Raw genomic sequence first — 24,801 nt, 5'->3', positions numbered from 1 at the left:
GAGACACATCCCTGGAGGGCCGTCCTGATGCATATGCAAAGTATGCAGCCGCGTAGGGCACCAGGAAATTTGGGGCACTAAATTTCCTGGTGCCCTGCACAGCTGTGTGCTGCTCCAGCCCCTGCCCCACTTCTTCCCCATGGCCCCTGCCCCTGCTCTGCCCTAGCCCCGCCTCATCCCACCCCTGCTCCGCCCCAGCCCCGACCCACTCCACCCCTTCCTGCTCTTCCCCAGCCCCATCCACACTCCCCTGAGGACTGCATCAGGGCCTTGCCTGCACTCACCGGTGGCGGGAAGTGTAGTGACCCAGCCCTAGCTGCCAGTGAGTGTGGGCGGGCGTTCCTCCCTGCCCCCCAAACCCACTCCTCCCCCTGTGGAGGCCTGGGTCCCCCCACACCTCTCTCCTCCGGGGGGGCTGCATAGGGTCCCAGAATAGCTAGGGACAGCCCTGCATCCCTGAGTCACAGTTCTTCCTCTGTGTCCTCCTTGCTCTGGGGGAATGGAGGAGCTAGTAAAGGAATTCATTGCTGGCCTATAGCTTCAATAAATCACTACCATGGAGGCTGAGCAAATAGGGGAACTGGAGCCAAGGCTCAGTGTGATTTTACTTTAAAAAAAAAAAAGATAAATTGCAATTTCTTATTAAATTAGCTGTTATCAGACATGCCAAACTCACGAAAAAACACAGAAATTGGGCTTGGTTTTGGCTTAATTGGCTTGTTAGCTGCTTGTTGGCTAGTTTTTGGCTTGTTGCTTGTTATTGCTTGTTGATTCTTTTTTTGATTGATTCTCGACAAGTAGGGGCAAAGGGGAAGCAGGAGCAAGGGGAGGAGAGAGTCAGGGGTGCACAGTGGGTCCACCACAGTCCCAGACTGCACACTGGGAAGTGGGATCTAGTCACATAGAGTTTTGGGGTTCTTAGAGATTGGCTTGTTTTGGCCTTGTTTTGAAATGGGATTTGCTTGATTTTTGGCTTATTGTGAAAGTCCTGGTGCTTATTTACCACCTGATAGTTGGCAGCTGTGGTGGTTGTTCTTAAAGCTTGGCTTATTGTCAAGTATTTATGATTTTTACATCCTATGAAGTTCAGTCATATTTTGAACTTGCTGTTTCGAATTGAAATGTTGTTTTTCTTTGTATTAGGATCCAGTGTATTTAATGGAAAAGAGCTACCTGACATCTACTACTGAGGGAAGTTCCACAATCCAGAATATACCCGAAAACATGCATGAGAAGACTATCACTATTGCAAAAGGCAATTCAAGTCTAGGTAGAGTATCTGATCATTGGTCTGATTGCCCTTTCTTGGCTAATATTTCCCCACCTGTATGGTCTTCACAGTTTTCAGCCTACTCCAGTTACTGCTAAAAATCTTCACTGTAGTATAGTAGGTGTACACTTCCTTTTACACTCTGTCCTCTCCTGGTCTCAGTTCATTGTGAGTTGTGAAAGCTGACGTTGCCTCATCAGTCAGTCCAACGCCAATAATAAAATAAAAATCAACAATCAAAAAAGCAAAGTGCTTGATAGTCCAACCAAATATATTTCCTTCTGATAAATCAAAAAAGGGAGGAACTTCTACACTGAACTGTTTTGTCAAAAAATCTAATACTTTTAATATTTTTTTCTTAGTTACCATCAGCATTTATATTAACTGATTTAGATGGAATAAAATAAAGCTAAGGTCATGACTGAAACTTGAGGAAAATGAGACTAAGCAGTTTGTATAATCAGCTATCAGAGGGCTGAGGAGTTCTGCACTGGAGCATGAAAAGGACTGTCAAAGGACTGTGGGCCAGATTTTCAAGGGTATTTAGGCACCTAAGCATAGAGTTGGGTATCTAGTGGGATTTTCAACAGGGCCGAAGCAGGCTGAACTCCTAACTCCTATTGATTTCACATGACTTCTGTTTTCATCTTTAGGTGTCTAAATATATTTGAAAAAGTTGCCCTTTGTCTCTTTAATGGATAGTGCTTTGAGTTCAAAGACTCAATAATTGTTAGACGGTATTCCAGACTTTATGGTCTTATGTTTAACTGGGATGTGTAACTTCCTGAGCCTACTGACTGCACCTCCAGTATGACTAAACAGTATGACTAAACAGGCCCCGTTGTCAAGTTGAAAAATTTTGGGCTAGATTGTACCCTGCCCTTCAGAGGCCCTGCAGTGGGGAATGGACAGTAATAGCTCCCTGCTCCATTTGGTATGTCCTGTATAAGGGCCGTCTCAGCCCCGGTACCTGGCTATGCAGGGACTACGACCAACATGGCCATTACCTGGAAACAACTCAGCAGAAAAGAGGTGGAGATTCATCCCCCTCCTCCTCCCGCCCCAGGCATTGGCCAACAAAGCTGGCTGCCTGCATGGAGAGGGATATAGGCTGCCCCCTTAAAGGTTGTGGTAAATTACTCCCTTTACAGTGCATCTAGTCCAGGGGTGGGCAAACTTTTTGGCCCGAGGACCACATCGGCTTTGCAAAACTGTATGGAGGGCCAGGTAGGGAAGGCTGTGTCTCCCTAAACAGCCTGGTCCCTGCACCCTATCCTCTCCCTTCCACTTCCCACCCCCTGACTGCCTCCCTCAGAATCCCTGACCCATCCAACCCCTCCTGCTCCTCATCCCCTGACCGGCCTCTCCTGGGACCCCCGCCCCTAACCACCCTCCTGGACCCCATTCCCTATCCAACCCCCCTCTGCTCCCTGTCCCCTGACTGCCCCACCCCCTATCTATACCCCCACCCCCTGACAGGCTCCCCAGGACTCTCATGCCTATCCACCTCCTCCCTCTTCCCCGTCCCCTGACTGCCCTGACCCCTATCCATACCCCTGCCCCTAACTGCCCCCCAGGACCACACCCCCTATCTAACCCGTCCTGCTCCCTGACCCCCTATCCACACCTATCCACACTCTCAGCCCCTGACAGTCCCCCGCCCCCCAGGATCCCCACACCTATCCAACCCTCCCTGTTCCCCGTCCCCTGACCTCCCCTCCCTCGAACTGCCCCCTGTGCACCGGGACCCCCTGCCGCATATCCAGTCTCCACCCCCTTATGATGCTCAGAGCAGCAGGAGCTCACAGCCCCACCAGAGCCAGCCATGCTGCCCGCGATGCCCAGCAGGAGCAGTGGACCAGAGCACTGGCGGCGTGGCATGCTGTGGCTGCGAGGGGACAGTGTGGGAGTGGCCAAGGGCTCAGGGGCCGGGCAGGATGATCCTGCCCCATAGTTTTCCCACCTCTGATCTAGTCAATCGCAGGAGGCACTGCGCCACTCTGAGACAGAATCCCTCATGGTGTTCCCCACGGGGCAGTGCAGCTCTGGACTGCCCCCAAAGTAGGGCACAATGTAGCCCTGTGTAGCCATTTCCTTCTAGTTCTCTAAATAGCTAATAGCCATGTATTGATGATTGAAGCATGTAGGGGGAGTCCTGGCCTGCCATCTTTCTGCTCAGTTGCTCCCAGGAGAGGTGTATCTTGACAGCTACCCCAGTGCCCCTTCAAATGCAGATGGTATGATCCTTGATATCCCTTACCCAAGGTGTGCAAAGATGGGTGGGGAGCTATTACTTTCCCTGCTCCCCACCATATAGCTGGAGGACACAATGTAGTCCGAAGTCCAGCCTTTGCCGAGAATAACTAAGCACTGGATACTGTCCACATGTACTGTAGGTGCAGTGAGTAGGGTCAGTAAATTGCATGTCAGTGAAACATAAACATAAGAACACCCAATTATATATTTATATGTAGTCCAAAGTTAAATTGCAAAAAGCTGGAATTACTTAGTAGTAGTATGTGTGATACAATGTGAAAATAAAAGAATCTAGCTTTTGGCTGTCCCATCCCCTTGCAATCCCATCTTGTTCTGGACCCCTGTGCTGCTGAGGCCTGGCCAACGTTTGCACACATGGCTGCACTGCTTTTAACTTTCACTTTTAGTAAAGGAGCTAAATCAAGGGCTGTGTAATAGTGTTGAAAGCTGCAGCTGTGTCAATTATTTCAGTTGAGAACTGGCATTTTGTTTCTTTAAATGGCATCGGTCATGGCTTCAAACTCAGACACAACACTGTTAGCTTGTGGTTTAATTAAAAAAACACTGTTGGGAGAACTGAACGCATCAGATATAATGAAAAGTAAGGTGTCATTACTCTGTGTGAAAAGTAAGGTGTCATTACTCAGTGAAAGCTGTCGGTGCACCAGCAGCGGCATTTAATTTTTTTTCGTTGCTTGTACTTCTGAAGTCATGGTTGTGACATCCGACATGCAAGTATTGATGTGATCTCATAGGTAATGGGCCAAATTTGTCGTTGGTGTGATTGTATTGATTACAGTGGCGCTGTGCCCATTTACCCAAGGGAGGAACTGTGCTCATACTCTAGAGACATATTTTGGTTGGCACCCTGGAAATGAGTAATGCCCACAGAGGGGAGCGCACACATGCTGCCTGTGTTCTGGCTGAGTGCAACTCAGCATAGAACTACATGTGCATTCTGTCTCTCTACTAAGAATAACCCGTGCAAGTGGATCTCCCCAAAGATTATTGCTGAATGAGGGAGTGTATGAGAATAAACATATGGATGATGCCCCCAGACCATAGCCTGTGCTGGCCGTCTGTCATGTGTGCAGCATTTGCTTTGGACATAACTAACCTACAAGGCAGAATAAAGGTAGCTGACTTCTGTCATGTACTCCAACTACTAGCCATGGGGTAGAAGAATTTATGAAAATCTAAAGCATCCTTTCCTCTGGGTGATTTAGATTAAAATACATGTTCACTGAGACAATCAAAGAACCTGCCCAGAGCTCAAATTACCTGCCAAAGGTGAGTCCTCTTCCCCAAATAACCTTGTGTCCTTCCATCTGTTTCATTGTTAAATGCCCTGGAAAAGGGATGGGCTTTGCAGTGTGCCTGGGAGGTTAATAAATTTGGGCCCTGGCATGCCAAAGCAAGGAGGAGGATTCCAGAGTTCAGGGCAGTGCCCTGCTTTCAGCAGCCCCCTGCTTCAACTCAGGAGGCTCCAGCTCAGTAGCTCCACTGATCTCAACTGCAAATGGGGGGAGAGAGGTGGTTTCATGTAATCAGGAGCCACTAATAAGAGCTTTATAATTTCTGGCATGAATCCATGCATAGGACAAGCCCGAATTTGGTCTATTGTTACTTGTTTCTTTAAATCATTACAACATTTCCCCCCTCTCAAAATGCATTTCTCACTTCTTATTTGGGAGTGTGAAAGAACCTTTATGGTCGTGCCTATAGGTGCCCAGTTTTGTTTGCCTCACCTTTTACGCCTGTTTTCAAAAGCCTTAGGGCTGTAAGCAGGCTGAGTATAACCTTAATGAGTGTTCCAATGTCTTGATGTGCTGGGCAAAATTTTCAGACTTTGGGTGCTGGCTCCTATATCTACATTTAGGCCCCCCGGTTTGCTTTGCAGAAGTAATGAGTTCCTAAAGCCGGTGGGAGCAGTGGGTAGTCAGAACTGTAAAAATCAGGTCCTTTTAATTTAGGAGGCTAAATATGGATTTAAGAGCCTAACTTTAGGTGCTTATATTTGAAATATTTGGCCTTGGTGTTAACTGGCACACTTTATGGCAGTCTTACTAGAGAGAATAAAGACAGAATTGGTTAAGGAGATAGTATTAACCTCCCATCCCTAGAGGTTCATTGGCAGTGCTAAGTAGGAAAGATTGATCTGCTGTCCTGCAGGTACCTTTCGTTTGCCTATTCTGTGGTTTATTAGAGAAAGACAGCTCGGGGGAATGACAATCAGGTACTTTTCATGAGCACTAAATGTCCTCGAAAATAAAAAATAGAAAAACTCGTATTTAAAAAATACCCAAACACACAAACATACTTGAAATCCTTCAGTGAGTATGAGTCAGAATCAAACAAAATAGTGAGCAGCATCTGTCTTTCCTACTTCCTGTAGTGAAAGGAAGATGGAAACAAGGATTGACTGTACCTGTAGGCTCATAAGGTACTGCTGTGACCTAGCTAAAGTGTATATAACTGACATAGGATCTCTCTCTCAACAGCACACACTCTCACCTAAATCATAAGGCACTTCTGTACTTGATCCAGTGCCCATTGAAATCAGTGGGAAGATGCCCATGAACTTCAATGGACATTGGAGCAGGCATTCTGTACGCACCAAGAATATACGGCTCAGTGTTAGGTGTACTGACTTTTCTGTTCCTATTTATTGATCCTGACATTGTTTCAAACCTCAGGGTTTATTTTTGTTTTTCATTTTAAACTCTTCTCTAATATAATTAAAATAAATAAAATTACCTTTAACATTGTGTTATCAAAAATCTAAGACTGATCCATCTGATCATGTTTAGAAGCAATTTATATGATATCCTTATCGATAAACTAGGCAAATACAATTTAGATGGGGCTACTATAAAGTGGGTGCATAACTGGCTGGATAACCGTACTCAGAGAGTAGTTATTAATGGCTCCCAATCCTGCTGGAAAGGTATAACAAGTGGGGTTCCGCAGAGGTCTGTTTTGGGACTGGCTCTGTTCAATATCTTCATCAACGACTTAGATGTTGGCATAGAAAGTACGCTTATTAAGTTTGCAGACGACACCAAACGGAGGGATTGCAAGTGCTTTGGAGGACAGGGTCAAAATTCAAAATGATCTGGACAAATTGGAGAAATGGTCTGAGGTAAACCGGATGAAGTTCAATAAAGACAAATGCAAAGTGCTCGACTTAGGAAGGAACAGTCAGTTTCACAGATACAGAATGGGAAGAGACTGTCTAGGAAGGAGTATGGCAGAAAGAGATCTAGAGGTCAGAGTGGACCACAAGCTAAATATGAGTCAACAGTGTGATACTGTTGCAAAAAAAGCAAACGTGATTCTGGGATGCATTAACAGGTGTGTTGTAAACAAGACATGAGAAGTCATTCTTCCGCTCTACTCTGCGCTGGTTAGGCCTCAACTGGAGTATTGTGTCCAGTTCTGGGCACTGCATTTCAAGAAAGATGTGGAGAAATTGGAGAGCGTCCAGAGAAGAGCAACAAGAATGATTAAAGGTCTTGAGAACATGACCTATGAAGGAAGGCTGAAAGAATTGGGTTTGTTTAGTTTGGAAAAGAGAAGACTGAGAGGGGACATGATAGCAGTTTTTAGGTATCTAAAAGGGTGTCATCAGGAGGAGGGAGAAAACTTGTTCACCTTAGCCTCTAATGATAGAACAAGAAGCAATGGGCTTAAACTGCAGCAAGGGAGATTTAGGTTGGACATTAGGAAAACTGTCAGGGTAGTTAAACACTGGAATAAATTGCCTAGGGAGGTTGTGGAATCTCCATCTCTGGAGATATTTAAGAGTAGGTTAGATAAATGTCTATCAGGGATGGTCTAGACAGTATTTGGTCATGCCATGAGGGCAGGGGACTGAACTCGATGACCTCTCGAGGTCCCTTCCAGTCCTAGAGTCTATGAATCTATATCTCTTTCACTCTAGCTTTTTAAATTTTTCTTTCTCTCTATTTTAAATACCACTGCACTCACATTTTTTGTTTGGTAAGAAACTTCAAAAATGAATGTCTTTATGTAGGGGCTGTGACTGCTGTTCCTGCCCACGGGCTGGAATAGCATCTTTGGGCCTGTAGAGTGCATTGAATCCTATTCAGCAGACCCAGATTTAGGGGGTGGAATTCTCTTCTCTTGCATCTGCACACCCCGTTAGTGCTCAGTGCAGGTGGAGTGTCTTTCACCGTATACACTGTGTTCCTTATTTATATACACTATAATTTGCTCCATGCTTGTCTTATAACAGGGATGACAGTAAGTTCCAATAAAGATGGCTCGGGAATGTTAGTCCGCAGCATCATCCATGGTGGTTCCATAAGTCGTGATGGACGAATCGGTGTGGGAGATTGTATTCTGTCCATTAATGAAGAGACAACCACTAATTTAACCAATGTGCAGGCCCGGGCTATGCTGAGGAGACATTCACTCATTGGACCTGATATAAAGTAGGTAAAGCTAGGGTAAGCATTGTGGTGGGAAGGGACTAGCAGTCAAGAAATATAGTGCAAGTCAATATTCTAAACAAGACAGGTTTGGGGGCGGGGGGAGTTTTTTCCTCCTGGAAATTAAAGTCATCTTTAAATTGGGGCTTTATATGATTGAAAGTTGAAATCATTTGTGAAAGGTTTTTGTGTGTTTCATCATCATTGCTCTGCCTGTCTTTATTCGAGAACAAGGTAATCAAAACCTTTTAAGAGCAACTTTCTCAAATCAGGCTCATTCAAGTCCCAACGTTTCTATTTCTATCAAGAAAATAATAAGACTTTAGTTGGGGCTTTGTGATTCTGAAATGTGAATTGTTCTTGCCATGGCATAAGTGATTTTGTTTGCAGAATATCTTTATAATGAGCTCATCTTTGCTGGTTGCCAAACAGAAAGTATGACACATGATATTAATGCAGAAAAAGAACATTGAAAGGATAATTTTCAGTACATCTATGACAAATGGCAGAAATACAGTACATCCTGTGAAGTCTTTTCCAGTTTTCTGTTGGTATGTAAAAAGGAGCTACTATTGTAATAATAGCACACCAAAGAATGGACTTTTTAGTGTTTGCATGATTTAATACAGGGCTTGAAAAATCCACTTGCATGTGGCGAGTAAGTAGTCGCCCCCCCTCTCCTCCCCTCCCCGGTATATTTTGTCAACTTCAAAATCTAAGCTTTTATTTAAAATGAAATTGTGTGTAGCTCTTGTGGTTTTGGAGATAACCCTCCAAACATGAACCATCTGTAAAGGGATTCAGTGATGTCTTCCTGAGTCTGCAGAGACCAAGCTCCCGAACCTGTGCTGCTACTGCTCAGAGCTTTGCCAAGCTGATCAGCCTTGTTAGTTTTCTGAACCCCCAGTGAAATTGACAAACATCAGATCAGTTTCACTTCCATTCCCGTGTGGGGAGGAGGGGAAGAAAAGGCATTGTCTGTACTACAGAAGTACACTGGTTGAAGTGAATTGATTTAAAACTCAGTCTAGCAGAGTCAGTGCAAACCCCTAGTATTGATACTTAAAACCATGTTAATCTTTGCTTATATTGAATAAACTACTGTGCTGCAAATAGCTTATGAAGACAGTACTTTGAAGTTGTGGCTTGTCCTCTGAAGCCCACCACCCTCCCAAGGCTTCAGAGCCTGAGCCCCGCAATATCTACACCTCTATTTTTAGCATGGTTGTGCGGTCCCCCCAAGCTCATGTCTGTCAACCTGTGCATTTCCTTTGCTATCATCAGCATTGCTCTGCCTGTCTTTAATCGAGAACCAGGTAATCCCTTATGAAGAGCAACTGGAAGGCTCATGGCCACAGGTTGTGTAGACAAGCATAGCAGCCCCAGTAGCAGTAATTGGAGATATTCATGGGGGGCGGGGAAAGGGAGAGAGATTTAAGAGTTTTGAGAGGGTTAGAGTAGAAGAGCCCCCCAGCTCCACCCCCGCACACACTCCAGTCACGATCAGAAGGGGAGAGAAGGGGTAGAGCAGTGTATCCCTCCCACCCACCCTTGCATCAGAAAGATGAGACCAAAGATAGACTGCTTCTTTCCACAGCAACCAAAGAGAACTGGGAGCATCACTACCATTTGATAAGAAAGAGGGACCCAAGCATGGTCAAGGAGAGCTGCCTGCTGGGAGCCCAGACACACCCCTCTTTCCCAGCATGATGCTGGAGAAGAGTTTGCTTCTGATCTTCGTGTTGTCCTTGAATAGTGCAGGCTGCCCATTTTTGTATGAATCTTTGGCTAGTACATTTAATCCAGTGATTGTTAGGCGTCTAAATAAAAATTATGGGTAAATAGGTCTGTGAGCGAGTGTGGGAGTAGAGGAGAGAGAAAGATTGATGAGATTAGAAAAGAGAAATTGACATGAAGATTTTGAGGGGAGAAGTGGAAAAGGAGAGAAGAACAGAAAATATGAGGGGGTAGAGAACACGTATGAAAGGGAAGAGAGAGAGAAGGAAAAGAGGAAACAGTTACTTAAGACAATGCAGGAAAATATACATCAGGATCTGTGGTAAGAAAGAAAATATGGTGTAAAGGGATAAAGGGAAATGAAGATATAAATAAGGCAAAAGATATGGAAATACACATTTTGAGTGAGCAAAGGGTTGACAATGTGTTGCAATTAAATACAGCACATAAGTTTATTGCTTTAAATTGCAAAGGGCATGGCTTGGGGCAGCTGTGGCTGTGGGTATAGCTATACCAGGATTTTTTACCCTGGTTAGTTCTTTGCAGTGTGAGAGGAGTGGACTTCAACTTGTATAAGTACCATTGATACAGGTTTTTGAGAATGTATTTGATAGGCTTTTAACTGGTAAATGTAGATGTTAAATGAAAAATTGATGATGTAGTCAGTGGAGACTTGATGGCTGTAGCAGTGTTCAGAAAATCTCAAAGAAATAGGGCATTTGTCATTATAATTCTGGATATGTCAAGTTTTCATTTGACATCTACAGTTATCAGTTAAAAGTCTGCTTAATAAAACTTCACAAGTTGAAACCTGCTCCCTCCACTGCAAAGAAATAACAAAATAAAAGGCCAGATGCTGCTGTGACTTCACTGGGAGTCTTGCAGGAGCAAGAACTGCAACATTTGGCTCAAATGACTCTGGTTTTGCTCTTGCTCTCGTTGCCCTCTTTTATGGGGAATATGGTTTGTTGAAAACCCACCCAAAACATTTGTACTGTGCACCTATTGCAGACCGCAACTTTGTTTTATTTTTATGCAAGGATATTTGAGCTTCAGGAGTTCAAGACCAGCCAGTTTGAATTCCAGGTTTCATTATTTTTTTGTGGAAAACCAGATGTGTGGCCTTGCCAGGATGCATTCTGTTTCACTTCTCACTCCACCTTGCCAGAGGCTCTTATATTTCTGCAATAATAGCCAGGGTTTTTTGCTCAGCAGCAGCTGCTAGTAACATCTGCCAGATAATTATTGAGTTGAATCAAAATTCACCTGCCTTAACGTAAAGTGTGTGGATGAATTCCTGATCAAGGAATAAAAGATTGATTGCAGTTCCATTTTTCCATGCTTGTTAATAATCACTGCTATAGACACCAATAAAGAGCAGATGCTTTCCGGGGGAGGTGTAGATGGAATGTTGAAGGGGTAAAAATAAATAAAATAAAGAAATAGAAGCTCACACTTTTAACTACATATGTATGCAACTCACATTCAGCATGAGACACTGACATTTGTTAACACCATTGTAAAAAGATGCTGCATCGTATGCTTCACATTCTAGATCTTCTCCAGCACCTGCTGATGATCAGGCCCCCTTTTATGTGTGAGTATCGGTGATTCAAAAGCTCATTATGACTCTATGTTGCAACTTTTCTGTGAATCATTTCATGCTTTTGTAACATCCAAAATGTCAGGGATGTATCCAGATATAGGTACAGTAAATATTTATATGGCTTTTAAGCATGCAGATTGGAGCATACTTCCTCAGACTGTATTAAAAACACTGGTTTCTGAAAAATTGCTGATTTTTGTTTTATTTCAGTCGTATTATCCATGTAGAATGTATCAAAATAGCTTGTGAGTAAGGAGACAATCATTGGAATTGATACATATGTGGATGTACTGATATCTGGATTAATCTCATTGTCATATTTTCTTTGGCACTAATGTTCTATTTTCTCCACATGTAACAAAAAGGTTTGGTATAGTGTTAAAGTAAACTGTATGTTAACTACAGTAACTTGTCCTGAACGCTTTCATACTTCATTACTCAGTTTGTTTCCTCTGTTAGTGTTTAAAAGTTTTTGTGTGGCTGTTTGACCAAGCATGCAGTGAATGTTCCTTTTGTACTGCATGCGGTGTTGTGTTTATGAAATGTTTTCATATCTACACCATTTGATGTTTCCATTGTCATTGCTTTCTTTGCAAAGTGTATGTTCATTTTTATTTTATTTTATTTTTTACATCTCATCAGAAAGGCAATAGCAACATTTTCAATATAAAACTGACTGTTAAAAAGGAGAGGAAGTTGTTAAACTTTGACATTTTAACCTCTTACAGATCAGAAATACAATGCAACTATAATTCACTCATTTACCCTTTTTTTTTCTCTGATTTGTATGTCCACCCTATTTCCCCACTCCCCTCCCCCCAGCAGTTTGTTTCACTTCTCCATCCTTCTTTCTGACCACATTTTGGAGTAAAATTTAAAGCTGGTGTCAGTTTCTCCTATAGACGAGCCTTTTCAATGTTGGAGTGGAACACTTATCTTTATTTCTATCTCTCAGCACTAAGAACCACAGTGACACAGTGCCTGGGAACCCTCATAGTCCTGGGCCCCTGGTCGTCAGTGATTTGATCATGCAAAGTACTGAGCAATTCCTCAAGGCACTGAGTGCCCCCAGCTCTCACTGAAGATGGCAGTCAACATCTTTCAGAGACTAGCAAAGAAAGCAGCCCCAATAAAAGAGGGCTTTTAACAGAGCTTTGCTTTGTTAGGTCATTGTGCTATATGCTCTCATGCAGAGCCTCACTCCCTACAATTTTGGTTATTCCACTAGATCTAATTCTATAATTTCATTTGAGTAACCTAGTGTAAATATAGAGAGGGAGGGAGAATTCTAAATGGTGCTAACATTACAGTGGAACCTAGTTAATTGCAGGTATGACTGGGGAGCTGATTACAGATGGCTGAATTTTGGAAATTGTTGACTTGCTAATCGCAATAACCTCTCCACGCAGAATGTAACTTCATCTATGACAAGTATAACTTAGTTTTTTATCCATGCTGATACTTTCTGGTGTACTAGCAGATAATCTGTAGTGTATATTATAAAATAACTGAAGCCTTTATAATCGGCTACATAAAAAAGAAACTCACAAATGGACACCCCTATCGAATCTTAGCTGAGAAGTGAGAAGAGAGAGGCAGGTTTTGTGTACAAATGATAGGGTGTGTGGATTAGGGCAATTTAAATTAACAAGGTTGTACTGTATTTATTTAAGTGCATTCAAATTACATGTTTGCTTTGATATGTTTATTGTAGACAGAGAACTGATAAAACTTGAGCTGTTGGGCCCAATTCTTCCTTCAGACACATAATAGCTCCCACTGATTTATATCAGTAGAATTTGTTTGTGCCTATCTCAGGGCAAAATATGGACCATATTGTTTTATATAAAACATTATAATGGAATTAATTAGGAAGTCCAGCTTGCCTTGTTCACATTTGCAAACATAATAGTGAAGATAAGAGACTTCTGTGGATGTGATCCCTTGAAACAATATATTGTTGTTTTTTTCTTTTTAATCTGGTCTTTTAGGTCTTGATTCTTGGGTGTGGAAGACTCCAGGGGAGACAAAGGTGGCTTTACATCACCATAGCAATCTTGTGATCCTGGGAGTCAGACCACCTCCCAACACAATGTAGAGCAGCCTCAGAGTGAGGCTCTAAATAACACACTAGCAGAGACTGTTTATGGTCCTGAATTCTTTATAGCAGATACCTTTTAAAAATATTTTATCATTGTTTGCCTTTTGTGTCTGCATTTATATTTAAGGTGAAATTTGATTCATTTGAGTGAAGGGTGGAAATAACTAGACCAATAGATGCTTTTCTCTTGTTTAAATGACATTTTAATGTTTTCATGGCTTTTATAATGGCAGTAATTCTTATGAGCTAGACTGCAAAAGTAGTAGTTGTGTGGCTGTGTCAGAGCAGCTCCAACTCTTTGTTCCCATTTACGACACTCACATCTGGGAGATGAGGTTGTGTGACAAGGGAGGTTATTTTAAAATGTGGAGAAACAAAGGGAACTTTGCAAAGTAGTTTTATGAAAAGTTTGATGTGGTCTCTTTTTTCCTATTTCAGAACATAGATCTGATAATATAAATGTGTTGTACTATTGTATGTCCTATTAGTGATGTCAAAGAATTCTAGAAATCTGTTCGCTATGGAAAAAACATGGAATTTGTGAGAATCTTTAATTTTTACATTTTGTGAAAAAAATAAAAACATATATGGTAGAACCCCATTTATCTGAGCCTCCATATTTGTGTTTCTGTGTATTAACTGCTACCAGCTGCCGGGGGCTGACAGCAGCTCAGGCTTGGGCGGCCAGCACCCACCACGTCAGCAGTGGGCGGCTGGTGATTCAGTTAATATGGAGAGCCGGATAATGGAGGCTCGGATAAACAGGGTTCTGTTGTCTATGAATAAAATATTGTGTTCAACTGATAACGGTATATATTGTGACTAGGGAAATGAAAATTCAGCATTTTATTTTAATCGTGGGAAAATGGAGATTTTTATGTTGATTATTATCGGAGAATTTTGTTGTTTTTTAATTACATAAAACTAGTGATGTCCTACTCTTGAGGAAATGCAAGTAGAAAGCTGTGGCATTGCTCTGAATGTTTTGTATTGGCATTTTGTGTTTCAGAACTGAAAAGCACTCGGTAATTGGCACAAATGTTTGAATGGGGGCATTTTCATGATGGCCCAGGCACAAAAAGCTATAGATCTTAGGAAATAAAACCAAACAATGTGGGGGGTGGGAAAACCTGGAATTTCAGCCAAAGGGGAACGATTTTATTGGAGAGGATTGTGTAGAAGAGGCATTATTTCTCCCTCCCTCAGTGGAAGCCCCTTGTGTATTTTTGAGACACTTTGATTGTATGGTGGGGAGTGGTGCATGCCTTGTTGGGGACAGTGGAAGGGGCTTTTCTTTGCTATCCATTTCATACCCCAAAGCTGTAGGCTGACAGCATTGTTTTATGTAAGTTCCTTCTATGTGCTCTTCCCTTTGCTCCATTATCATGTGCAGTTGAAAATCAATGGGAGCACAAGATAAGGGATACTTCTGTGGAGTAGTGAAAAGGAATTGGGCTTCTGTGCAAATATCCCAGCCCTATACAGATACACTGAGTGTTGCAGGATTTCCTTCCTCGTGGATCTCAGGATCTCTCTGCATTTACTAGGCTTTGTCTCCATGCCCATTCTGTGAGGGAATAAATTGCCTTGCCTTTTCCACAACCAGATGATCAGCAGGATAGACCTCCGTTTAAAATTAGTAAGTTTTCTTCCAGTGTAGGACAAGATCTGGACCAAAAGATTTTTGTTTTCTAGAACTTATAAGAGTTTTGGGGAAAAAATGGTGGAAAATCCCACTATTTTCCCCCCACTAAACAGTAGGAACAAGAGACTGATCCCCTGGTTATCTAGGTTCTTGTCATATTCTTGGGAACTGTTCTCAAATACTCAGCTGTAGAGAATGTTCTATCAGCATCATTCTCCTGTTTGACTATATTGGAATAATCCATGCTTTTAATTGGTAAGAATGCTGAAGGGCTTTTTGGACTGCTTTTCCCCCCATGAAGATGCCATTGTTATTAGCATTGGCTGTAAAACAAGGGACCGATATCCTTTTCCTGCACCTCCTTCCCCTCTACTGTTTTGCTGATGATGTGTCATTCAGGCTCACCCTCATAGCTGTCATTCCATCTGCCTGCTATTCTTTCTGTTTGTTAGAGTGTTTTCACAGGAACTGTGGAGAACAAAAATCAGTTTCCAAACCTTGATGGAAATCATAAAAGCTACTGTAAAATGTGTGCAAACAAGCTTTCCTGCTAGCATTTGGAATAGTAGCACTGCTGCACACCAGTCATGTTCTTCAGTGTGTTGATGCCGAGGGCTTTTAGTTGTAAACCAGCCCTTCAGCAAGACAATCTTTGCCACAAGTGAACTGTACAATATCCAGTATTAGAAATGAAAAATGGTGTGATGAGCACCAGTTAGCTTGGTGAAGTGGACAGGAGCTAACGTGACTACAGATGCATAGTAATATGGCTGCTTAATTAGAGATATATGGTTTGCATAGTTGCAAATCATCCTTCCTGGGTACCTGGGCTATCCGTTTCACATCAATTGATACTTGAGATGGTCTGAAAAGGCTATCATTCAGCCTTTCCTTGTTACCTCAGGCATGACCCATGACTTCTGTTTTGCTTTTGTGTGTTTTTTGTTTTGTGTTTTTATTGCAGGATTACATATGTGCCAGCGGAACATTTGGAAGAGTACAAAGCCAGTTTGGGACAACAACCAGAGGACACAATACCACTCAATCTCTTTTCTGCACATACTGTAAGGTGAATCAATATGTTATCCTATTATCCAACTGTAAGGGCCTTTTGCTTTAACTCCTCCCATGCATAGACATCAGTATTGCAGACTTCTGCTCATAGAGAAATTTTTTTTATGGGAAGCCAAAATATCAAGATTCTTTCTTTATCATTATGGAAAAGCAGTGGCAAGTAGATTTTTGTGCCTGGCTAGCAGTTTTCCATTACATTTTTGAAAGACTAATATATATATGTCTGAAAAGAGGTGAGTATACACCATTTAAAATCCTATTCTAATTAACTTCATCCCTTTTTAGGCCTCTCACTGAATAAGATGATGATGTGTATGTAAATATTGGTTGGGAATACTCTTTATTAATTAAATAGTTTTTTAAAGCAGCAGCATACTGAAAAAAATACTGATACTTCAACATTATCAGATTTGTGAGACCATGGGAATATTCTGTGAAATCAAGCTGTTAAAGAGGATGGGGGAGGTTGAGAAAAATGTTTAAATATTATGTCTTATCAGCTGTACTTTTTCCAAAATTTGAAAATGACATTTCTGTTCCATCTAGAATGTATGTTGCAACCATTAGTGAATTTCCAGTCACAGAACAAACTGTTCTCAGCATTCTCTTAGGCCTCAGAAAATCATTAGAATTATTGGCCAGGATTTTCAAAAGTGACTAACAATATGGCATACCTCCATTTCAGCTTGAGACACTTTAAAGAAACCTCATTTTCAGAGAGAAGGAGGGTGCAGATCACCTTCAGAGTGTTTCAAGTTGGGCAACAAAATAACTAATGACTTTTGAAAATCATAGCTGTCCTTTTTTTTTTCCGCTTTGGAAACAAAACTTCAGTTTGTTTAAATTTTGGCTCCACTCCCATATAGAAATGCAGAATATTCTGTTCAATGGTTGTCACTGGTAAAAGTTTAATTGAAGAGCATGGAAAGGGAATTCCTAAACACAAGATATATTATATCAGAAGCTTATTGGGACGGTGGTGACTCTAGATGGTTCACAGCTGTACCATAAGAATTTTAAATCTTTCTTACAATATAAGCAGCAAAGAATCCTGTGGCACTTTATAGACTAACAGACGTTTTGGAGCATGAGCTTTCGTGGGTGAATACCCACTTCCTCATGCTCCAAAACGTCTGTTAGTCTATAAGGTGCCACAGGATTCTTTGCTGCTTTTACAGATCCAGACTAACACGGCTACCCTCTGATACTTTACAATATAAGGGGAACACTCAGAAGTGTGCTAGATACTAAAGCACTTTTCTACTCATTATTTTCACATGTAAAAGCACGGCTACCTCCACGCTCTGTAGAAATTCTAATTCTGGCAGTTTGATTCATCTGGTGTTCATTGCATAATGTCACCTGTGAATTTATTAGGATTTTAAAAGTAGTTTATCTGCTCTTATTTATTAGCAGAGAAATTCCAGAACTACCTGAACGTGAAGAGGGGGAGGGAGAAGAAAGTGAACTTCAGAATGCATCTTATAGTCACTGGAACCAGCCCAGACGGTGAGTATGGATTCCCAGTTGAATGACACTCTCTCAGAAACGCTGGTGTGTTGAAATTAGAACTACAGTGGATCCTTTCTATACTGTAAAGTAAATAAGGAAGCAATCAAAATAGTGTTGTGTTATATCTGTGCATTGCACAAATAGAGCGTATTTATTTTTACTGCAGTCAGCCTAAATCCCTGTGATCCAACTTGTGTGCTGAGTGCCTGGGAAGATTAGTTTTAAATTTAATTTGCACTGATCAGCCTAAGCCAGGGGACTACAAAATTAACTCTTTACATAAATGAGTGGGATGGTATCCAAGCTCTTGGAGGTATCCTTACAATTATATGTTACTCTTGCTGTAGCTCACATAGGAGATAAGAGGGTTAGCTAGAAGCCCAAAATAAATGGAGGGCAGTAGACAAAGGTTAAACACTAAATAGACTTGTTGGTCATTCCCAACCCACTGTCATAGAAAGGCATGAAAACATCTAAGGAAGAATTTTTACTCAGAAATGTTCCATAGAATTGTACAAATGACAGGCCTTTGGAATTTGTAGATGAGAGGCTGTGATGTAAATACAGTGCATTCCTTTTTGTTTTTTTGTCATGATAGGGTTGAGCTTTGGAGAGAACCTAGCAAGTCGTTGGGAATCAGCATCGTTGGTGGACGAGGGATGGGGAGTCGGCTGAGCAACGGTGAAGTGATGAGGGGAATCTTTATTAAACACATTCTGGAAGACAGCCCCGCTGGCAAAAATGGAACCTTAAAAACTGGAGATAGAATAGTGGAGGTACCATGCAAACTTATAATATGCTTTAATTTTTCCCATGTATATACATCAACCTTGCAAATGTCTGCTTGTGGACATAATTTTGTTATGGCGAAGAGATCATGATTTTTTTTTCTCATCAGTCATCATGGTACAAGGCCAGCAACTAGATTTTGTGCCTACAAACACAAGGCCTATGTGGCGTACAGTTGTCAGTCACTTTTTTTATTTAGGTATTTCTGAATATAAAACCCCCAGCACCACAAAGGAATATAGGTAGCAGTATGATTATTGCACCTCCCCAATGTCTCCATTACTATATAATAACTGGAGATATACCAATCTCCTGGAACTGGAAGGGACCTTGAAAGGTCATTGAGTCCAGCCCCCTGCCTTCACTAGCAGGATCAAGTACTGATTTTTTCCCCAGATCCCTAAGTGGCTCTCTCAAGGATTGAACTCACAACCCTGGGTTTAGCAGGCCAATGCTCAAACCACTGAGCTATCCATCCCCTGTCAGCACTATTGGTAGCCCTTTTTTTTTTTACCATGTGGTATACCAAATGTAGTTACTGCCTTATAATCATAGTCCTATCGTGTGTGTTTTACATGCAAAGGGCCTCAGGCTTACATAATGCCTCAAATGTATAGAGTCTTCAGAGTAACACGGGGATGCACAAGGTCCTGGATACTGTCCTTCAGAACAGGTGATTCAGGAGGAAGATTACCATGTTTCATGCAGCCGCATAGGGTAGTTAAAGAGATGGCCCTAGACAGAAGGAGAATTGCAAATAGGCGTCCCACTTACCTGCATGTTAGTGCCTGTCTAGATCCTGTCTTTCATCTTCACTTATGCTCCACGTCCGGGTAGGAGTACATAGAGCTCAGCTTAGCTGCTAATAGAGAGGTGGTTAGAGCCAAATTTGTGGGGCACATAGAGAAACTTTTCCACTCCTGCAGCTAGGTTAAGGGGAGACTTCTTTCTTCTGATCACTGATCCCCTTTTTGCCATCTCTGCAGGGATGTCACTTGTACCTTCACCCCACCCTGGTTCAGCTTTGGAGCAAAGTTGGCAGCCAAACTGTTCTTCAGTTAGCTGTCAGTTAATACCCCACCCTGTATCTTCGGTTGTCAGGAAATGGAGTATTCTTTATGATGTCTAGTATTCCCTGGACCCTGGCTGCCATTCACTAAGTTCATGGCAACCCACATGGCAGAGACTGTGATTCTGCCTCTGGGGTAGCGTGGTTCTAGGTGGGTAATGTTACAACTGGAATGATATGGCTGCTATTGTTACCCAGGACAAAGTATAGGACATAGATGCAGAGCATCAGAATAGATTCTACAATGAGCAACCAGAGAGGTCTGCAGAGCTTCCATTGGCCAACAGGTATGAAGGTGGAATTTGGGCTGGAAAGGACCCATTTATAACATATTGTATAAATACGCACTTACATAATAAAAAGATACAGCTTCACCTAGGCACTCAGATGACCTCCTATCTAAACACCAGTGCAGAGCTCTATTAGGTGTTGGTGTTATATAATAGCACAAATAGCCTTGTATTCAGAAATGCCTGGCGTTGGCCTAAATGTTTTGATCTGTCTCTGATATATGAAGACATTGGTTAATAACAAGGATGAGAACTGCTTTTACTTCGCAGAATGGCTAGAAATGTCATTAATGGTCAATAAAAGTGAGTAATTGGGTTTAATGAGCATATGGACTGTTCCAGAAAATGAAACTTGCAGAAGTGTATATGGGGGAATACACATGTTAACTAGTTAACCACAGATACAGTGTGTGTTCGTGTGACCATGTATGTCTGGACGTGTACATATAGTTTCCCTTTCCCATACTGTAACATAACCTGGTTCTGCTCTCTAGTTGGCAGCTGCCGCTGTTTTTGTCATTGGAAGTGATAGAGTTATAACAATACTATCTTTTTCCTAATAGATTTAGAATCTGCTATCTTAAATTGTTTTCCTTCTTTTCTTTATTTTACATTGGATGGTTAAATCTCAGATAAGCTATGAAATTAAAGAGGCAGAAGTAACTCTCACTATATGGCTTCTTATGCAAGTACTACTAACAAATAACTCTTGTATGTTGGCTTTTAGCTATTATTGTAGTCATTATGAATATGCTTTTCTAATGCTAACCTCACCATAACATGGATTTTTCTTGGATACTTTTTTTTAATAAACACATCAGTACATGTTATACAGAGAGCGAAAGAGAGAGTATGTTACATCTCAAAGAAAATTGTTCTTAGCCATCCTTTGTAAATACTTTGTTTAGGGAGGAAGAAAATTGTTCAACTCTGAACTAAAACTAGTTTCGAGGGGCGGGGGAATGTAACAAGGAAAAATTATCTAACATTAAAAAAAAATACTTTGCACTTATATAATGCTCCTCCTCCACCAGGGATCTTCAAGTGCTTTGTAAGTATCATATAATTAAACCTCACATTGGCTCAATGAGGTAGGTTTAAACAGCACTGATTCTGAGCCATAACTCACTTGAAGCAGTTGTTGGCAAACTCTATCATTGCTTTCATATTATTACATAGTCTAAAACTGTGGCTTTTGGGACAAAATATCGACATGGAACTTGAATCAAGCAGATTAATAGCCTGTTTTAAAATCCTTTAGAATATTGAAAGCCTGAATTATGTGGCTGGGATTTCAAAAGAGCCTAAGGGAGATAGACACCAAAATTCCCAGAGTTAAAAGTGGGTATCTGTGTCCTTTTGGACTTGTCTAATGTAGCAACACAAAGGCCTTGTCTACACTGGCAAGTTACTTCACAGTAAAGCATCTTTCTGCGGTGTAATTCCTGAGGTGTAGACACTATCAAGCCACTTAGTGCACAGAAGCTCCTCAGCTGCAGCATTGCAAAAAAAAACCCACCTTGACAAGAGTCATAAGTCTTAAAGCGCAGAGATTCCAGCACTGTATTGGCAGTGTAAAGACACTACAGCGCAGAAAGCAATCAATTGGCTTCCAGAAGTGTCCCATAATCCCTCAGGTGGCTGCTCTGTTCGTTGTTTTGAACTCAGCTGCCCTGGACACATGCGCCCCTTCCCTTTCAAAGCTCCATTTCTAACAGCCATTGCATGCTGTGCTGATCTGGTCTGGGACACAAAACAAACCATTAATATGGAATGCTCCTGCTGTTGAACACAGAGGCAGGTGTGTGTGAGAGAGAGAGATTGCTGTGCAGAGTGCTGAAAAGCAGCTGGCAATATGGTAGAATGCCCATGGAACAATGGGATTGGGAAACCTGCATCATGTGACGCTGTGACTGCCCCATAAGGCATTGCAAACCTTCCCAAAGCACCCTGCGGCCAGTTGCAGAGTAGGATAGCTACCACAGTGCACTGCTCTCTTCGCCGTTGCAAGAGCTGCCAATGTGGATGCGCTCCACCATCACAAGGAGCACAGTGTGGACACGCAACAGCGGTTTATTAATTCCAGCGCTTTAATAAAAGTGGTATAACTTGTTGCTCAGAAACTTGCCAGTGTGGACACACCCTAAGTTAATATGCACTGTGGAACTTTGAGTGTGCACCAGCAGGGTCTACGTGGACCAGTTAGTGCATAGCATGTTAGTACATTTTAGCATTCACATTGCTGTGCCATGTAGATAAGCTCTTAGATGCCTTTTGAAAATCCAGTCTGTACATTGTTGAAGCCTAAGGACCTGATTCAACATATGTTGAGGTCAACAGCGACCATTCTGTTGAGTGTAGAGGCCTTTGGCTCAGGCTATAATAGAGGATCTAAAATCAAAATCGTAGAATTTGCTTCATTATACTTTAAGCTTTGTGTAATGTTAAGCTGAGGTCTTCCAATTTTCAGGTGGATGGAATTGACCTCAGAGACGCAAGCCATGAACAAGCTGTGGAAGTCATACGGAAGGCAGGCAACCCTGTAGTCTTTATGGTACAGAGCATTATAAACAGACCAAGGGTAAGCATCTTAAATGTGAAAAAGAGACAATAAATAGTGATCGTTTAAATAAATGTCCAAGCTGATATTATTTTTGGGGTGAGGGAGAGAGATGTAATCCTGCAGGTTCCATCTCAAACAGATCATTATAGGAACAAAGGTTTGATTTTTTTTTTTTAATATCATTTCCGTTTAGAATGAAATTGATTTGGAATTTACCTACAGTATGCTCACTTCAAAGTATTTTGAAAAGCCTCCAAAATTGTTTGTTGAGGAGAAGGGAAGGAGCTTATCTAAAAACAGTCTTAGAGTTTGATATTGTGTCTAAGTGCATGCAAAATATATGGCAACAATTGTTATATTAAGTGAGCATTAGTGAAAGGACCTAGAAGTAAACAAAGAGAATTTTTCCTTCATTAAGCTGCATGGACAATGCAAACACAAGCTAATAAGTTTTAAAATAGTAGCTTGCATAACCTGAAACTAAACTTCCTCATTGTAGATTCTATGTAATCTGCATGTTTATTTACTAGTTGTCTCATAACTTTTGTTTCCCAGCCAGAATCTCTCAATAGCTCTTCATCAACCTCTGCTCTCAGTGGGCAGAAACCTACTAACCCATTTTATCATCAGTCATCTCAGGTAACGTTGCATGGAATAGCTTTCCTGAATGTTGGCTATTGATACTCAGGCTGCTAAAATGAGGATTGTGCATTTGCTGTGATATGGGCAAGATTGATGTTGTTTAATGAATGTTTAGGATGAGAGTGATGCTTTTACTTCACAGATGACTTTTTGTGTGTATATGAGTGTTACTTCAGGAATTTTTAAAATTACAATTTTCCCTGTTGTTTCTCTACCCCCTGACTAGCTTTGCTGTATTTTAAAATAGATTGTTTATTAAAATATCCATACTTTTGTATGTAAAGCAAGGCACTGCACGTGCTTTTCACTGTACACATGCTTTGTGATATAATTTTTAAAACAACACTTTTTACTATCTTAATGTTTTGGAACTTATATCTGTACATATAGTAAGAACCTACGAGGGAATTTCCAGTCTTCGTTCATGTGTACTCATCCAGACAGCTAGCTGCATGCAGACAATAACAATCTTTAATATGGTGTGACAACACATCTACTAAAAATGACTGTTTCAAGAGAGTCAGATTTTTTCATCAAGATACTGTACATGGAGATTAGAGTGTGGCCCAGATAATATGAATGGGCTGTGGTGTCTGCTGGAAACAAATTTAGTAGTTCTCCATGAAAGCAGTTATGGGCCACATCTGTGATGCATAATGATTCTGCTCTGGTTATTTTTAAGAATTACCGATTGAGATGAGTGTATCTCCAGCCACATTGCAGGGCTTCACCCTTATGCATTTTTTAATGCTTTGTTTGCTCAAGTAACTAAATACTTTTTATGATAATGGTTCCTTCTGTTGTGCTATGTAGATGTGTGCTTTCTTGCACAATGGTATTGTTGACAACAGTCTTTTTTTTAGATTACATGAAATGGAAGGTAATTCTCTAAACAGCATCTTGATTTATCCTTTGCACTGCCTCAATAACTTGAACACAGTGGCATGGGATTGAAGTCAGGGCAGCCAGTATCTTTTAGTTGACAAATCATTATGTCAGAAATATCCGAGGCACAAATATGAATGGTTGGGATTGACTTTCTGTGTTAATAGTGGAGCTTAATTATTTAAGCTCAAAATATGTGTTATGCTAATTTTATTTATATAACACTCCGTCAAGATAGTTTAAACTCTTAATGCAGGTGGGAAATCTGATTGTTACATAGGAACATTAATTTCACAAATACTACCCAGAAGACATTGCATGTGTAAATGGAAATTCTTCTTATAGGGAAAATGTTCTCTGTCAAGTTTGAGTGGCATTGTCACAATGGATCCCTTGTCTTAACATCGCTCTGCCTTTCAAACAGTAAAATACTGTAGATCCAAGAAATGTTACATTGGCAAATTAGATTAATGTTATTTGGTAAACTGATGCCTGAATATGAATACTGAATTTTCTAATTCTGTGGTGTTTTGTTTTTTTTTAATAGCAAATGTTTTAGCTGGTTCAGAGATTTCTTTACACAGCAAGATGAAGGGCTTTTCTGTACAGAGCAGCAGTACACACCATTAGTGCATCAGAGGGGGTAGGGAACCTTTAGTGTGCACCCAGCAGGTTCTATAAGTCACACCCCATAAGGTTCATTACTCCACTGTGCAGACAGGCCCAGGAAATAGTGATTTTTGATATATATTTCCCCCCTGAAAATTCTCCTGCTGTTTTTTTATTATTTTTTCTTTATCAGTGCTAAAGTTTGCACTTTTCCTTTTACCCATTATTTAAGCATGTCTTGATTATATAACTGTGGTACAAGAGGCGTTCCTTTCTAAGCACTGTGCTGCCTGTTTTCC

The 24,801-nt window shown here is 41.3% G+C and overlaps 1 protein-coding gene across 21 annotated transcripts in view; it reads left to right on the top strand.

Annotated features, from left to right (window-relative positions):
- The window catches only part of MPDZ (multiple PDZ domain crumbs cell polarity complex component), a 136,785-nt gene that overhangs the window by 70,363 nt on the left and 41,621 nt on the right, over positions 1-24,801 (top strand). For 13 of the 21 annotated variants that reach the window (XM_030566726.1, XM_030566728.1, XM_030566734.1 and 10 more), the window contains 8 exons: positions 1,144-1,270; positions 7,785-7,983; positions 11,273-11,314; positions 16,034-16,138; positions 17,557-17,652; positions 18,254-18,431; positions 22,274-22,384; positions 22,922-23,005. In XM_030566726.1, coding sequence (XP_030422586.1) covers positions 1,144-1,270; positions 7,785-7,983; positions 11,273-11,314; positions 16,034-16,138; positions 17,557-17,652; positions 18,254-18,431; positions 22,274-22,384; positions 22,922-23,005 — 942 coding nt within the window. The remainder of the gene's footprint in view (positions 1-1,143; positions 1,271-7,784; positions 7,984-11,272; positions 11,315-16,033; positions 16,139-17,556; positions 17,653-18,253; positions 18,432-22,273; positions 22,385-22,921; positions 23,006-24,801) is intronic. The other 8 variants (XM_030566729.1, XM_030566732.1, XM_030566731.1 and 5 more) reach the window with 8 other exon arrangements.

The sequence above is a fragment of the Gopherus evgoodei genome, chromosome 6 (assembly GCF_007399415.2).
Source record: "Gopherus evgoodei ecotype Sinaloan lineage chromosome 6, rGopEvg1_v1.p, whole genome shotgun sequence".
In the NCBI taxonomy this organism is placed as follows: Eukaryota; Metazoa; Chordata; order Testudines; family Testudinidae; genus Gopherus; species Gopherus evgoodei.
This window is presented reverse-complemented; position numbering and strand designations above follow the sequence as displayed.